Here is a 17,142-nt window from a genome sequence, read left to right as displayed (position 1 = left end):
ATAAGCAGGCCTTCAGTAAACGTCTGCAAGTGATGAGTGAACAAGCGATTGCACAGAGGGAGGAAGGGAGGGGGGGAATAAAAGAAATACATCAGAATGTTAATATGGGTTATTATTATCTGAGAAACTTAATTATCTTTATAATTAATCTGTCTTCCAAACGATCAACCAATGAAAAGATCGCCATTATGATAAATCCATTTTTTATTGAAATTCCATTAAATCAACCAGAAGTGTCTTCTTGTAACCTCGAGTCCTACTTTTAACTAACGAATCTGAAGACACTTGGCTTAGATTGGGTCTAGTGTGGTGGTCATATCTTCTGCACCCAGGATGGACCCCGAGATCTGGCAGGTCCCTTCCTCTGTGTTCAGAAAAGAAATGGAACCGAGTATCTGGGTCAGGGGAGTCCCACAAATGTGAGCGAGCTGCCCACATCTGAGCACCAGGCACAGCACTTAGTGAGGAAGACGGCGATGCCGGAGACGCACGGCGGACCTGCTCCCTCCATCAGAGTTGGCCCCAGAGATGGAAAATGCCCCTAACGAGATGGCAAAAGGGAGAGATGCCAGAGGGAGAAAGGCGCATCAACGAGACCCAGTTCTCCTTCCCGTGGCATTTGCTCCCCCAAGGTGTGTTCGGTGAAGTGGCCACCAGCGTTGGGTATTGCAGGGAGGGAGCAATTTCAGAGAAAGGATTTTCCCGAGGATAAAAACAGTCGGCCTGCAGGGATCTCAGAGAAAATGGAACAATGGCACCGTTTGTTGCCCTGCTGCAGAACTGCAGAGAAGTGGGGCCTGGCGACAACCCACTTCGGTCCTGCGGAAGCGGCGGATCCAAACGGACAAGCCTGTCATGCTAATCAGCGTAAACCTGCCCCCACCTTGTGGAATGGACACCTCATGTCAGCTAAGCAGAAGATTTCTTCACTTGCTTCAACGTGCCCTGGCCCTTTGCACCCATTGGACGTGGAGCTCCTCTCCACGTGAGGCTTGGAGGCAGCCCAAGTCATGAACTGTAAACTGCTCAAATAAACTCATATAAATAGTATCTTGTCTCATATTTGAACAGGTTGAACTCGTTCTGTTTTTTTAAAAGGGGAAGTCATCCTAAAGGAGGGGCTGGCTAAGGCCCTTCTGCAGCCTCCCCTCCCCAGCCCATTTGTCTCCCCTGCTCCCCTCTCTCTGGGACCCCACTCTCCTGAAGCACCTGTCACCCCACCCCTCCCTCCACCTCACAAAGGGCTGCGGGGTGGGACACCTATTGCCCCCAGGACATGCTGGTGCCTCCAGAATCCCACAGCACTCTCCGTCTCTCGTGGCATAGGGGCAGATGGCCCCCGTGTGGGATCACAGCCCCAGCCGCGAGCAGGAGTGAACCCTGGGATCTTGGGGGGCATGGGGCGCTGCACCCAGCACCCAGGTTCTCTCGGCAGGCAGCTCATGCGGCCCTCTCCACGCCGCAGTGTCCCCACCCACAAAGCAGCCATGGGACAGCCTCCCTGTTCGCGCTAACCCCTGGGGCTTGGATTCTAAGCCTGGCAGGATTCTACATGTTTTAGACACTCACGCCTCCACCTCACAGCAGCCCCAAGAGGAGGGAATCCGAGCATCCCCCTTCTGCAGGTGAGGAGAGGGGATCACAGGCTAAAGGCACACATTCAGCGGCAAATGTCAGCACAGGATTCAAGCCCACGGTGTCTGGCATCAGACCAACTCCTACTACGTTGCTCACGAGTCTCCTTAGGATCTCTGTAAAGCGACTGGGTGCCGGGGACGGGGTAAAACCTCGGTGAGGAGCACTAGATGGTCTCGCTCCCGCTGGATGGCCCACACCTCAGTAAGGCCGGTGGCCCTGATGGGGGGCTCTGCTCACAAACCGCGGCTCCCTCCCAGTCCACAGCCTCCGACGACGACAGGCGTCCCGTCCACCCCGCTGCTCCCTGGGCGCCCCGCGGACAGGCCCACTCCGCTCATCACCCCCCAACCCTCCCCCTGCCTCGTGGACACTGAGGGTGTCAGGATCTCGGCCCAGGGGCGCAGCTCAGAGCCAGGACCCTTCCTGGCCCTGCCCAAGGGCAGGGTGGACAGGGGACCATGGAGGAATTCCCTGCCCGGGGGAGGGCAGGGGAGCTTTCCAACGGAAAGGAGATTATTCTGTCTCATCAGAGACTTTACCGGGTGCTCATCCAAGGCTGGCGCGCTTCACTTTCTAACCCAGGACACGTGCAGCAGCTCTTTTCCATGGACAGTGTCGGGAGAGGAGCGGGTGCTGCCGGCCACGCGCCAAGACCTCGGGGCCTCGGGACGGGCGGCTGGACGGTTAGAAAGTGGGAGTCGATGCCAAACCTAGTTGAATCAACAAGTCTCAAAGTATTAACGCTTTTATACAGCAGAACCTTTATAAAAACAAGGTGACGTGGGGATGGAAGACGGGACTCTCAGCGCACACATCTACATGTCCACAGACGCGTGCTCCAGTTTGGGGCGGGGTCTCATGAGCTTGCAAAAGTGCTCGACGGACACAGGGCTGTCTTCTCGGTGTGTGTTCCCATGTATCCAGGTACTGCCCTCTGTTTTGACGTCATGTGATGATGCTGATGCAAGCAGAGCTGAACTCGAAACCCCATGCGCCGTTTTCCCCAGCTCACAGCCCAAATCAGGTGTGTGTCACTGTGCATGTCTTCACGGGGCCCAGGTCAAGGTGCTGTTGGAGGACCCCTTCTCTTCCTATCCATCCGGGGGGCCCGCACTGCAGGGGCCTGGCGCCCGTGTGTGGACACCCTGGCCGGCACCCGGAGCTCCGCCCGCACCCAGTTACGCCCAGCCATGCCCCAGCCTAGGTGTGGGTTCCCAGCACAGGAACCCGGGTGCAGAGTCTATCCTAGGACCCGGGATGTCTGGACTGCTCTCTAGGGCCACAGCCCCTGGCCCTGCAGACCCTTTCCTCATAGGGAGGGTCGCAACCAGGGCAAGGCCCCCTCACGTGTGGGACCAGGGCAGGAGCGGGGCACCTGGCCTACAGTGCCTGATTACAGTACTGGCTCAGGTGGCTTGGTCTGTCCCCAGTGCAGAGCTGGCACAGTCCCACAAGAGAAAGTGGCCCAAGCCCTGCCCCCTGCAAACCATAGGACCCTGAGCAGTCCCCGAACCTTCCTGGACCCAGATCTTCACGGGCCAAATGAAGACAGAGATGGCCAGCCTAGCCACGGAGTCAGTAGGACTCAGAAGCACGCTGAAGCACTAGGCAGCTATTAGATTTGTTTCCTTATGGCAAAGGGAAGGGAGAGGGATGTGGTTCAGTGCGAGCAGCCCTGGCCTGAGTTTGACTCAAGGTTCTACAGTGGAAATGATCACACAACTCCGCGTAGTTTCCAGCAGGCATAAAACCTAAAGGCCTCTTTTAGGACTGAATAAGAGCAAGTGTATTCAAAAGCACCTGGCACACACGGGAAGGTGTCATTAGCGGTGAAGGCAGTGGTAACTCCGGCCACCTGGGCCAGGCGCTGCGGCCTGTGCACCTTAATGAGGAACCACTGCAGGTGGGCAACGTGGGGCCTGGGGAGGCCGAGGACCAGGACCAGGGTCGCATGGCCGGCAGGCAGCCAGGCCGGGGGCCCCGCCCACGTCGTACCCTTCTTGCCAGATAATTTGTCTACAACCTTCCCACCTGCCGAGGTGGGTCAGCCTTCTGTTTATCACACCAGAGGCTCGGGCCCCAGCTTGGCCACAGACAGGGATGAGAGTGTCCTGCTCCCCACTGACACGGCTCATCAAAAATCCCACCCCGGGGGAGAAGCTTGCCTGTAAGCCTCGAGGGAAAATGGCGAACTTGGGGGCACCTTTGCAAGGGGAGTCCCACACCCAGGTATTTGTGAATGGAGGGGCAGGCAGCAACGCAGGACGCATCTCCTGACAGCCACAGGGTGGCTTCAGCCTATTCGGTACCCAACAATGACACAAAATAAATCCGGTTCTCCCAGGTCATAGGTCGCGCGCACATCCACATCAGGTGTCCTTGAACTCTGATGAATAAAACCCATAAGAATGTTTCAAAATGCCAGCATTGTAGGGCTGGAAGTAATCTGCGCTGGCTTCTACCCCTCGGAGGGGAGGGAGCAGGCCGGGGACCTTACCGGGCAGACCCTTTCTCTGCACCCCCAGCTCCCCAGAGCTCCCTCGCCCTTCCCCTTGCAGAAGAAAGGAACCTAACCAGATACAGAAGACCCGGGAAGTCATCTGTGATTTAAACATTAAGTAGTATTTGGGCCTGCAAACTCAAAAGGCTGCTCCGGGAAGAAGTTTATAAGGGAAGGTGGGTGAGTTCAGAAAGGCTCAGGAGGGAAAACCGCATGGAATCCTCTCGGAATCCTTTTCTACCATTTCTCTTAGACTGAGCCAATCCTGTCTGCCGATGCTTGTAACATAACCCAGGAAACAGCAGCACCCACGGGCCCATCTCTTGAAAGTCTCACCAGCAAGTGTGGGATACCAGAGCACCCCCGTTTCCATTAAAATGGTTTTGAACCACAGGAGTCAGATGGAAGCGGGCAGGGATGAGCCACAATTTAAATTCAAGACTTCATCAGCCATTGGGGGATAAGGAGCCAATGTCCTTTAAAAGGCATTTTGCAACAATTCCCTGACATTTCCCCCACCCCCACCCCTACGCAGGTAGGAGGTAACCAGGCAACAAATAGTTAGAGATAACCAGGCAATGAATAATTTCATTGTACAAAATGCAGGCAGGAGGGGCAGGGCCAGGCTGAATCCTCCAATAAAAGGCAAGTTGCAAAACCAGATGACCTTCTGTCAGGAGCAGGGGACCTCCCACCACCAACTGACCCAGGGGGTGAGCTTCTCCTCCCTCTCTGACTGGCTCATCCCTGGGGGAAGAAACTGCCTGCCAAAAGGAGCGCACAGGAGAGGGCTCACCTTGAAGGGCCAAGGCTGGTCCCGAACCCCCACCTCGGGGCCTGTTTCTGCAGCAGCCCTTCTCGGACAAAGGGCTACCCCGGGGAAGCCCAGCTACCGCTGCCCCCGTGGAGGAGGCAAAGTCAGGGGGGCTCCTCGTGGAAGAGCATGCCCAGTGGCTTCTCAGGACTTCTAAGGACGCTGCTAGGGACTGAATTGTGTCCCCCCAAAAGACACGTCCAAGTTCAGAACCCCAGTCCTGAGAATGATGGAAACTGTCCTTGAAGATGTGATAAGTTAAGACGAGGCAAAACTGATCAAGGTGGGCCCTAAATCCAATACGACGCGTGTCCTACCTATAAGAAGGGGCCACGTGAAGACGGAGGAGGCAGGGATGGCAGAGATGACACACTGAGTCAAGAATCACCAGCAGACCCCAGAAGCTGGAAGGGTGCAGGCTGGACACCTTGATTTTAGACTCCCAGCCTCCAGGACAATGCAACAATAAACCTCTGTTGTTTTAAGCCACCCAGGTTGTGGTGCTTTGTTACAGCAGCCTGGGGCGGCTAAGGCAGACACCGTGTTAGAATGGATGGCTACAGGGGAGCTTTCCTTTCTGGCCTTAACTCCCTTCACGGTAACCATCCTGGATTAATCACAGAAGGGCAGTCTTGGACGTGACTGGGTGTGTATTTCTGGAGATGCCCCCAAATTCTCCAAAAGCAACTAGGGCTCAGTCTTTTCTAAAGGAAGGGGTGGCTCCCAGACAATCAGCCCACAGATGTAAGTATGCAGACATCAGGTTTTCTCCAGCACCATTTCATCTCTGAGCCTTTTTTCCCAAAGCCCCAGAGTCCCGGCACCTCCCATGGCCCATAACTCCCCCACCCCACCCTCCTCGAAGCCCGTGCCTCCATTCCCCACCCCTAAAAGGCACTCTCAGAAACTATCCAAATACCCGAACCAAATGCACACACCCCTCAGGTCTAAAGGGTTTTTATTTAATGGTCTCGCGTACCAAGACCAAGAACTTAGAAGGTTGTTCTCGGCAGCACTTCCCACAAGGCCAGCGGTGGGGCTGCTGGTGCCCGCGGGGCAGGCAAGGCAGAAGGGTGATTCCCTTGTCAACACACAAATGTGCGCCAGCAGCTCCCATCCACAGGGTCAGAGGGCATGGCTGGCAAGTACCAGGACTCTGTGCATCACCGTCCCAGCCACCGTCTCCAGAACCCAGAACTCAGCAGCTATCGCTGGGGAAGGTCAACAGAGCAGGCCTCCCTGCACCTGCGCCCCACACCTGAGGGCAGGGCCCTCCTCCTGCCCCACACCGACCGGGCCTGGGCCAACATCCAGCATAGAGAGTCCCTGAGTCTGCTTCCTTCCAACCCCCCAAAACCACCATTCGTTTAAATCAGGTCAAAAAATATAGACTTGTGACAGGACAGAGAAATGCTGGAAGCTGCTTGGTACTTCCACTTCCCTACAGTGAAGAAGAAATTATTTTATATGCATAGACACACACATACATACACACACGCATATACTTTTTTTCCCTCATATTCAAAATATTTCGTGAACTAAACCAGGTCGAGTTCTGCTGGACCCTTTTGAAAAACAGAAGCAAAGGGAGCCAAGTGCACACTTCCAGCGGGGGCTGGCCAACTGCACGCACTTATACCCTGGAGCATCACACGGCCACCACCCAGATACGGCCACACACCTGGCCCAGCCCATGGACTGCTGGGGGCTGAAGGCCCAGGACACAAAATGTCAGAAGTTCTAAGTGTGCAGCTGAGGAGCTTTCAGGCTTTTTCAGATCCTTGGTCCTCCCGGAAGGTTTTACTTTTGCCAACAGCTGCCTTAAAATTATGATCACTTTGCTTTTAATCAACACGTTTCTGCCCTTCACCCCTTAGGAAGGCGAAAACCCCCTGGAGGAGGGGGAACAAGGGGTGGCAGGGCCGTCCGAGGTGGGGATGAGGCAAGAGGCTGCCGTGGGCATCCACGCAGAGGCCCGGCGCGCGCAGTCCCGCCAGGGTCTGATAAAGATGGTTGGTTTCGGGCCGCAGCTCCTCCGAAGAGGCGGCTTCCAGATCCTTCGCGCCACGGCCTGGGCTGGGCTGGCTGACTTTCCACCGGACGGCAACACGCTGGGGGGTGGGTTTTTACCTAAAAGAAAAGAACTAAAGTCAGCACCTTCCAGGAAAATCCCACGCGTGCCCTGACCCGAGCTGCTGTCTCTTTCCCCCCTGTTCCCCGCCACAAGCCCTGTTCACTGCCACAGAGCCATCTTTGTAGACCCTGAAGATCCCACACTCCCCAACCGCAGGACATTTGCACACATAGCCTGGAAGGGGCACTCCACTGCTCCAGGTAGCCCCATCTCTCCCTTCAGTTTCCAGCCCAGCCCCCTTCACTCACTCCCCACCCAAACCCCTTGCACACAACCTCCTTTCTCCCTGGGTCTCTCCTTCCTGGCACTTCTACGCTGTCTTAACTTCAGGGTTGGCAAACTTTGTAAAGAGCCAGAGGGCAAATATCTTAGGCTGGGTGGGCCACATGGTCCCTGCGGCAATCTCCTTTATTGATGGAAATTGAAATGTGCATTTCATGTCATTCCTATGTGTCATGAAATATTATTCTGCTCTTGATTCTTTCTAACCATCAAAAAAACATAAAACCCATTCTCAGCCTGCCGGCCATACAAAAGCCCACAGTGGGCTGGATTTGACCCACGGGCCACGATTTGCTCTCCACTGGCTGATGAGTCATTTGGCTCTTGCTTAGACTGGGAGCCCTGTGCAGACATGACCTGTGCCTGAGCTTGCTCTGCTTTCCATCCCCACCCCAAAGCACAGTATCAGACAATACAGGGGGCGCAAGAGATACCTACGGAGTGAAAGAGAGTTTATGCTAAATCTTTGAAACGTCATCTACAGGGACTCAGAAAAAGAGAAAATCCAAGAGGTGAGAGGTGCCACCATAACGTACTAATGTCTGATTCACAGGCATCATTTGACCACACCAGTAAAAATAATTTAATAGATTAAATAGAGTTTGCAAAATAATATTTTATAAATGACATATTTTCTCAAATTTAAATTTTATCAGGTATTTATTTCTTAGGAAATACACATTTATGAGTTTATAGCAAAAGGCTATATAACTTACCCCCAAATAGCTCAGGAAAAAAACATTCTGTACACACAAATGAGGAAAATGTTAACAATAGGAAAATCTGAGTAAGGAGTATAAAAGGTTGTTCCCTCCCTATACTATTTTTAGTTTTGCAACTTTCTATAAGTTTGAAATAATTTCCAAATAAAAAGTTTTTGAGAGAAAGAAAAAAAAAGATACGGGTCTCCTTTTACTGGCCGCCAGGGTACCCAAGTCAGCAGCCTAGAGGAAGGAAAACATCTGTCCACAGCAGCCCTGCCCTAGCCCTCTTTTAAAGGACCCACCTGCCTCTCCTCTAAGCTGGGGAATGGGGTAGCCAACAGCCTCCCCATTGTGAACCAACTAACACTTCACAGACAAAGAGACTGAGGGCCTTAGAGGTGAGGCTCCACCAACTCTAATTGCACAGCCAGAGCTTCACTGAGGATGGCTGGGGGTGGGGTTGAGAGGGCCTGGAAGGAGCAGTGTGGCTTTCAAACACCAATGAATGCAGGAAACGGATTCTCGGTAGCTGCACCCAAGCCAAAAAAGATCTGGGTAGCCCCGACATGGGAACAAGGTGGGGCACAAAACTGCTGCCACCACTGGGCTAAAAACCCACCTCCTGAGGCCTCCCAAAACTGCGCCTGCAGACGAAGTCACCCCCAGGAGCTCCTCTGCCAGGTCCTCTGCCCCCCACGGCAGCCACATGCTCACTCCCTCATGCACAGGAGAATACAGGCGCACAAGCACACACGGAGGCTGCAGAGGGCACTGCTGCCCACTCACCACTGAGCACCTCACACTTCCTCGGGCACCTCCCTGGCACAGGGAAGCCTCCAGGACGGTGACTGGAATAAAGGAAGTGTGGATACGCCCACACCGCCGGGGGGTGGGGGGGTGTCGGGGCACAGTCGCCAACACTGAGCTCGGGCCCCTACACCCAGCTCCTTTGGCCTTTGGTCTCTAGAAGAACACGAGGCATCTCAAGCCCACGCAGAGCTGTCAGTTTGACGTTCAGACTCTCCTGGCGTGAATGTGAACCAGGAAGTCCCAGGGACAGTGCACACGGGGACAGGGGTGGGCGGGAGGCAGGGACAGGTAAGGAAAAAGACTGCAGAGCTCCAGCCCTTCCCCAAGGCCAGGTCACTTCTCGCCCTGAAGCTCTGAGACTCTGCCTGGAGGACAGGCCCAGGAAGCAGAGGCCACAGTGGCCACAGCTCGTGCCCCATCTTCCCCAGCGCAACTGCCACCTCCGAGAATATGCCTTTGCTACCCCCTGCCCGTTAATCCACTTTGGACTCGCTTCCTGGTCCTTTGAAAACTTCCTCCCCAGTCTCCCAGGAAACTCAGTGAGGGCTGCACCCATGTGAAGTCCCTGCGTCAGTTTCCAAGGGCTGTTGTAAGAAAGAACCACAGAGCAAACCAGGTGCTTTAAAAACAACAGAAATGGGGCCACGGTGGCTCAGCAGGCGGAGTTCTCACCTGCCATGCCAGAGACCTGGGTTCATTTCCCAGTGCCTGCCCATGCAAAAAAAAAAAAAAGACAAAAATGTACTAATTGCCCCTTGGGTCCGGCGGCCAGAGATCTCTGCGTGGAGGTGCGGTCGCACCTCGAGCCCACAGAAGTCTGTGGGAGACGCTCCTTCCTTGCCTCTTCCAGCCCTGGTGGCTCCTAGGCCATCCTTAGTGTTCTCTGGCTCTCAGCTGCAGGACTTTACTGGGCCTCCCACTTCACAGGATGCCTCCCTCCCCTCTCCCCTGCGTCCGTCTGTCTGCGTTCAATTCTCCCCTTCTGATAAGGACACCAGTCGTATTAGACCCGGGAACCCCCCACCCCCACCCCCATCCAGTCTCAGCCTCATTTTAACTAATCCCGTCTTCAAAATCCCTATTTCCACATTCGCAAGGCCAGGGGCTGACAACCGAAGCACGGCCTTTGGGGACACACAGTTCAACCCAGAATACTTCCCGTGACCCAGGCTCATTCCTTCCAGATTCCAAACTGTCCTGCACGACAACGTGGGGCTGTAACGGTCCCACAGCAGCCAACCTGCTCAAACCTGCCGCACCTTTCACAAAGTTTGTCTGTCGGCATGAAAGAGCTTTAAGGGGGACAAACGTCTCCCCGGTGTCTCGGCCCCTCTCCTGGACATCTGGCTGCTCAGGGCGGCCAGCGGCCAGATGCAGGAAGTGCAGCCAGCCCGGACACCTCAAGAAGAGGCTCAGCGGCCGCAGGAACAGGGGATGGGGAAGCCAGACTGTGAGTGTGCCTGAGATGGACAGACATGAGGACAGCACCAGCCTGCGTCAGTGAGCCCTAAGCAGTCCCACTGGTTGGGTCCTGGCACACCAAACCCTGGGGAATGGAGCTTGCTTTTGTGAAAGCATTGCTAGTTAATACAATCTTTGCTGTTTCGCCTTTTCTGCCTGCTCTAAAATGCAGGTGGGACACTCAGTCAGATTAATTTAGTAGTAAATTTCCATGGCCACACAAATTCCGGTTCCCATACATCTCACACGCCCAGTTCATCTGTTTACCCCTTTAAAAGCTTTAAGGTGCCCAGCTTGGAACATAACACTTAAGAGAACTGCCCAGTACTGCCAAGAAATTGCAATGCTCCATGACAAGCCCATTTTTAACACATAAGCTTTGCATTCTACAAAGAAGAGGGCTGGCAAACCCGTCTCCACAGCAGTAAAGGGGCGAATTCTGATGCTCAGGCATCCCCAGTTTTGGGGGGTGGGGGGCTCCTGCTGGTTGATCACCAGCTCGTGTCTGATTCCTTCCAGGCCGCAGGCACCGAGACGCCCAGTGTTTCGAATCCACTGCCCACGCGGAGGCCCACATGCTGGTAAAGTAAGGAACTGGCCACCAAAAGGAGCTCTGGGCTTCGTCCTGCTTCCTGAGTGACAGGAGAGTCTCTGTTACTCACTGTGGGCCCCTCCCAACACCAGCACACACTGTGGGCCCCCCCCCAACACCAGCACACCTGATGGTTTACGCTAATGAGATGATTCAGGATGAGGCCAATCACAGGACAACCTCAGCGAGGGGTCAGTGGCCAGAAAGACCACCCTGCAGCGAGGGGACGGGAGCTCGGCACCTCCCAGGAGGGGCGGGGGCTGCAGACTGAGTTCAGCCTCAGTGGCACCGGTTTCTTCTATCAAACCCATGTCACGAAACCCCAGAAAAGCTCTGGACGCCAAGCTCGGGTGTGCTTCCCCGACTGGCAATACCCATCGCACGCCCGGAGAGTGCCAAGTCCTGACTCCAGGCGGAGAGGATGCCAGAACTTCCAGGACCCTCCCAAACCTCAACCCACGGGTCTCTTCTTTCAGCTCCTTCTTATTTGCATCCTCTTTGCTAGTTAAAAAAAAAAAGAAATGGTGATCTTAAGTGTAGAACTTTCCCGAGCTCTGCATGTCATTTGCACAAACCACTGACCCTGGGGAGGTGCTGGAAAGCCCCAGGAACTGGACGGCCAGTTAGTCAGAAGTGAGGTGGCCCTGGGAGCTCCCTGAACTTGTGCCTGGTGCCTGAAGCAAGGGAATCACTCAGAGGCTGTGCCCTTACCCTGTGAACTCCTCCCCAAGTCCTGTGCTCTAGTGATGCAACTACCTGGCCTCAGGAGATGGGGCCGAAGCACAGCGGGAGCAAAGGACCCTGCCAGCCCAGCCCTTTCGGGCATCCCTAGGTGACAGCAGCTCAGGAAGTCATGGCCACCTGTTTAACAATGGCCTTGGGGTTTCCACGGGAACTCTGAGCCCCAGGTTGGCCTCCAGGATGATCAGGCAAGGTCTGTTTTCTCTGTTCTCACCCATCCTCCATGGGCCTCTCCATGGGCCTCTGGCACAAATAGCCACCGAAGGCCGGTGGCTGCAAAGACAGGATGCCAGGCACTGTCCCCAGCGCTGCAGCTGAAATCTCATCGGTTTCTAATTATATTCCTGCAGGAACCTCTCATTGAAAGAGGGTGGGAGGCAGGCATTTCCAGAAAGCACGTCCACACCCACACAGGAAGCAGGGAAACTGAGACCTCCCCCTCAGCGGCTGGGAAACAGGGATGGCAGGGGCAGCTGGTTCTCCCAGCGGCAAGCCTCCGGTCTGCACTTGTCATGGCTGTTGGTGCCTCCTGCCAGACAGCCGGCACCTGTCTCGCTTGGGGAAGGCCTAAAGGGGGGATGAAAGTCTCCTGTAATAAACCAGGGATGCACAGGGTCCCAAAACATCAGCTGCAACTGCACGCCAGGCCAACCAAGCACAAAACAAAGACAACTGAAATACAAACGCCTTTTGAAATATGGCACCATTTCAAAACCCCAGGGTTCTCCATATTTCACTTAGCTGTCATTTCTCCCTGTAAGTAGCCTTTTTTAAGCACAGAGCTGGAGAATCCATCTGGCCCTAAAGACTGGAAGCTTTGCCTCGTGGGTTACTCTTCTGGATGGGAGCATGAAAAATGGGCTGTCAACAGAAGCCTGGTTGTGCCCACCTCCTCATTCCTCTGAATTTCCTACCTGGCTGAAAACGTCTGGAAAATAGCCCGGCTGACATGAACGGGCTCTAAGTCACAAGATAGGTTACCGTCCTGGTGCCGAAACCTGGTTTTCCTCTTTCCACTCAATCACAAAACAAGCCAAGGTCATGATTCAGCCACATCTGATTTGAACAGTCTGTTTCCTACAGGACACCAAAAACTTTAGATGAGGTATGCCTAAATAGGAAAAGTCAAGTCTCGAGAAACATGTTTTCACTGTTCAGAGAGAAAAGTTCTCAAAAACACCAATCCGAACCTAAAGTGGGCCTTAAAATTCCTGTTCTTTCATGCTTATTGATCTGAAAAGCTATGCTGAGATGTTGTCCAGGTTGGAAAAACAAAAAAACATTAAAAAGCAGGTCCTATTTCCATAAGAGATAAAATTGCACAGACGTGTCCTCACACACACTCTACTGGTTACTGCTAAGTAGTGAGATTATGAGTAGTTCTGTTTTCCCTTCTGCTTATCGGTAGTTTCTACAACATCCATTACATCCGTAATAAGAAAAGCTGTCAGACTTTCCAGCTGGTGGGTCTTCTTTGGACCCAACAACTGGGTAGGCCCATGTCTGATGACTTGCCTCCAAGTTTACTCACGCCCTGATTTGGCTCCATCCGCTTAAAGAGTCAGCTTCTGTGAGCTACAAAACAACCAGGGAGGCAGGGTTGCGTCTGACAGTGATCAAGCGGCAGTGAAAGTGGATACAGTTATGGAATACATGCTAACACCAGAAAAAAGGCTGAAAATGAATGGGCTAAATATTAATTTCAGGTGAGAAGTAAAAGAATAAATCCAAAGGAAGAGGAAGCTTAAAGGGGGAAAGCAGAAATCAATAAAATTGAAAATGATAATAGGATCAAAGAAACCAAAAGTCGTTTCCTGACATAGACAAATAAAATTAACAAATTTCTGACAACATAGCTCCAAAAAAAAAGAGGAGAAAAGGCAAAAATAAGCAATGGTAAGAATGAGAAAGGAACTGGGATTAAACATGTTGCAAAGACAAAAAAGATGAGAATATTATGAACAACTTTAGGCCAATACATTTGAAAATTGCGTGAAATGGATAAAATCCTAGAAAAATATAACCCATCAAAACTTGCAAAAGAAGAAGGTGATGAAGCCTAAGTGGTCCTAAAACAATTAAAATAATTGACTCTATTGAAAGAATAGTTTTAAAAATCGTTGCACAAAGAAAGCATTGGGCCCAGCCAGTTTTAGCAAATTCTAGTAGGCATTTAAGAAACAAATCATTTCAACCTGGTACAAACTATTCCAGATTAAACAAAAATAAGGAACACACCCCAATTCATTTCATGAGACTAGTAAAACTTTCACCAAAACAGGAAAATGACAGCCTGATCTCAGTCATTAAGAGAGATAGGAAAGCGCCAAACAAAATACCAAACCGAATGTAGCAATGTGTATAAAAAGATAACATAATATTACCAAGCTTATTTTACCCTAAGAATACAAAACTGGCTTAACACTAGAATAGCAATAAATATAAATTTATCATGTAAACAGCTCAAAGGGAAAAGGCATAATCTTAACAGAGCTAGAAGAAGTATTTGATAAAAACCAACATCCATTCGTAATTTTAAAATATATACATATGCAAAGAAACTCTTTGCAAACTGGGAATGGAAGGGAATTTCTTAGGGAGAAAAATAATCTACATAAACTCTATGGCCAACTCTACCCTTAGTTGGCAAATGATGAAAGGGTACTCTTTAAGACCAAGAACAAAGTATGGTGCTTGCTACTACTGCTTTTTTTCTTTTTTAACACTTTTTATTTTTTTATTGTAAAAAATAACATGTATACAAAAAAGCAATAAATTTCAAAGCGCACCACAACAATTAGCTGCAGAACAGATTTCTGAGTTTGGTATGGGTTACAGTTCCACAATTTTAGATTTTTCCTTCTGGCTGCTCCAAGACACTGGAGACTAAAAGAAATTCAATATGATGATTCAGCAATCATGATCATTTGTTAAATCCTATCTTCTCTGTTGTACTCCACCTTCTCCTTTGATCTTTCTCCAAATCTTTAGGGGTGTTTGGGCCACGCCATTCTAACTTTCTCATGCTGCTCAAGAGGGACAGCAATAATGCGGGACAGAGGAATGGAGCTAACTGATGCTCTGAGGAGGCTGGCCCCTCTGGGTTTCAGGACTTATCTGCCCTAGGACCCCATCTGGAGGTTGTAGGTTTCTGGAAGGTAATCATGGTGCATGGGACCTTTGAAGAATCTCAGATAAAGTCCTAGGTGTTCTTTAGGGTTGGCAGGAATGGTTTGGGTTTGGCAAACCATGATAAGTAGCAATATCTAGCTGGAGCTTCTGTAAGAGAAACCTCTGGAGTAGCCTCTCAACTCTATTTGAACTCTCTCTGCCACTGACACCTTATTTGTTACACTTCTTTTCCCCCTTTGATCAGGAGGGTATTGTCAATCCTATGGGACCAGGGCCAGGTTCATATCCGGGAATCATGTTGCCAGGGAGAATTTCACCCCTGGATGTCATGTCTCACATAGAGGAGAGGGCAATGATTTTCCTTGCAGAGTTGGCTTAGACAGAGAGAGGCCATATCTGAGCAACAAAAGAGGTTTTCTGGAAGTAACTCTTAGGCATACCTATAGGTAGGTAGGCTAAACTTTTCCACTATATACATAAGCTTCACAAGAGCAAGCCTCAAGATCAAGGGCTTGGCCTACTGACTTGAGAGTCCCTAATGTCTAAGACCGTCTCAGGGGTTTCCCCAGTGGTAAAGTTTAAGAGTCCCATATTTTTTCTCCAGTCCCTTAAGGGACTCTGCCAATACTTTTTTTTTTTTTAATCATCACAATCAACTCTTTTTTTTTCTCTTTGTGAAAAATAACACATTATACAAAAAAACAAATTTCAGGACACATCACAACAATTAGTTGTAGAACAGATTTCAGAATTTAGTATGGGTTACAATTTCACAATTTTAGGCTTTTACTTCTATCTGCTCTAAGACACTGGAGACTAAAAGAAATATCGATATAATGATTCAGAGTCATAGTCATTTGTTAAACCCTTCCCTCTCTGTATAACTCCACCACTTTCTTTTTATAGTGGTAACTTATAGACCAAGAGTACAAAAAGGCTGATAAATAAATAAATAAAATGTTTAAGGAGTAGAGAGAAAAGAATAAGTCTTCTTAGTCTCAGATGATATAGAAAAACCACAAATAATTCACACTGATCACTAGAATTAATAAGAGTTTAGCAAGGCTGCTGGATACAAATCAATTTTTTAAAAAAAAATCAAATAGCATTTTTAGACAACATGAACAAAACGTTAAAAAAGATATTTTTAAAAATATGTCAAAATGTAAAGTATCTAGGAAGACATCTAACAGAATTTTATGAAAATTTTTTGAAAGTACTGAAAGACATTTAAAAAAAAAAAAAATAACTAAATGGAAAGTCATCCCTTGTTCATTAGAAGACTGAACCTCCTAAAGGTGTTGATTCTCCCTAAACTGACGGAAGCAATTCCAACCAAAATCCCAAAGGGGGTTGGTTGCAGCTGATGATCTAATTTGTATAAAGAACAATGAGCCATTAACAGCCAAGGCTGTGCTGAAGATGAGTAAGTTGGAAAGGTGCAGGGTGGAGGCTTGCCCCCCCCCCCAGGGATGGAGCAGGCATGGAGCTGCGGGCGGGAGGGTGAGAACTGGGAGCTGCCTGGATTTCTGCCCCCCCTTTGCTCCTAACTAAGTGGGGCCCCGGCAGGCACGCCCCCCTGTGGGCCTCGGAGCCCTCCTTTCTGAACTAGGCGCACCTCAGCTCTTACCCTGCAGAATCTCAGGTATTGAAGTCCATCCCTATAGGACCCCAAAACCCACCCTACACACCTGAAGTCAGAGTCATTCCGACTCGCCTGCAGACAACGTTTAGGAAACACACCTGTCTTCAGAGCTCACAGGTCAGTTCCATTCCAACCAGAAACGCCCGCTCTGCCCTGGACCGCGGAAGCCCTGCCACGGCAAACCTGGGTCCACAAACCAGGTTCCCACCGCAGCGCCCCGCAAGCCCACCACGCTGGACTTCCGTCCTCATTTCCCTCCCTCAAGCCCGACATCTCCACGTCCTGGCCTCGGGGAGCGCGGGGCAGGGGCCGTGTCTGCTGGCCTCTGCACGCCCTGCGTCTGGAGGAAGGGGTGGGAGCGGGCCCCACGCGGCTGGGATGGGAGCGGTGCCCACGCGGGGGCAGGAACACGTGGGCACCCGCCACCGGCTTCCACCCGAGGGCCCCGGGAGCCCGGCAGGAAGCCGCTGCCCCGCCCCTACCTGTATTTGATGTCGAATACTGTGGAGTCCTCGTCGTCATCGTCCTCTTCATTCAGTGGGGCCATTTCCACGCGCTCGGCCGGGGTGGTGATGATGTCGTACTTCCGCGTCTTCTTGAACCTCTTTCCTGACCTGGAAGGACAGAGGCACGGCCGTGAGGACGCAGCGTGGAGGGAAGGGACCGGCGCGAGCCCTGGCCCCGGAGGA

General features: G+C 51.5%; 1 protein-coding gene across 2 annotated transcripts in view; it reads right to left on the bottom strand.

Moving 5' to 3' along the window:
• Nucleotides 1–5,893: 5,893 nt before the first annotated feature.
• Nucleotides 5,894–17,142, bottom strand: part of FAM174B (family with sequence similarity 174 member B) — a 35,765-nt gene continuing 24,516 nt past the window's right edge. The window contains exons 2-3 of one of the 2 annotated variants that reach the window (XM_077124113.1): nt 16,936–17,067; nt 5,894–7,082 (exon numbers count right to left, since the gene is read on the bottom strand). In XM_077124113.1, the coding sequence (XP_076980228.1) occupies nt 7,079–7,082; nt 16,936–17,067 (136 nt within the window). In that variant the 3' untranslated portion in view covers nt 5,894–7,078. Of the gene's footprint in view, nt 7,083–16,931; nt 17,068–17,142 lie in introns of those variants that run through there. The other variant, XM_077124114.1, reaches the window with a different exon arrangement.

This window comes from Tamandua tetradactyla, chromosome 12 (genome assembly GCF_023851605.1).
Source record: "Tamandua tetradactyla isolate mTamTet1 chromosome 12, mTamTet1.pri, whole genome shotgun sequence".
Lineage (NCBI taxonomy): Eukaryota > Metazoa > Chordata > Mammalia > Pilosa > Myrmecophagidae > Tamandua > Tamandua tetradactyla.
The sequence above is the reverse complement of the archived record's forward strand: the minus strand, read 5'-3'. Positions and strand labels throughout refer to the sequence as shown.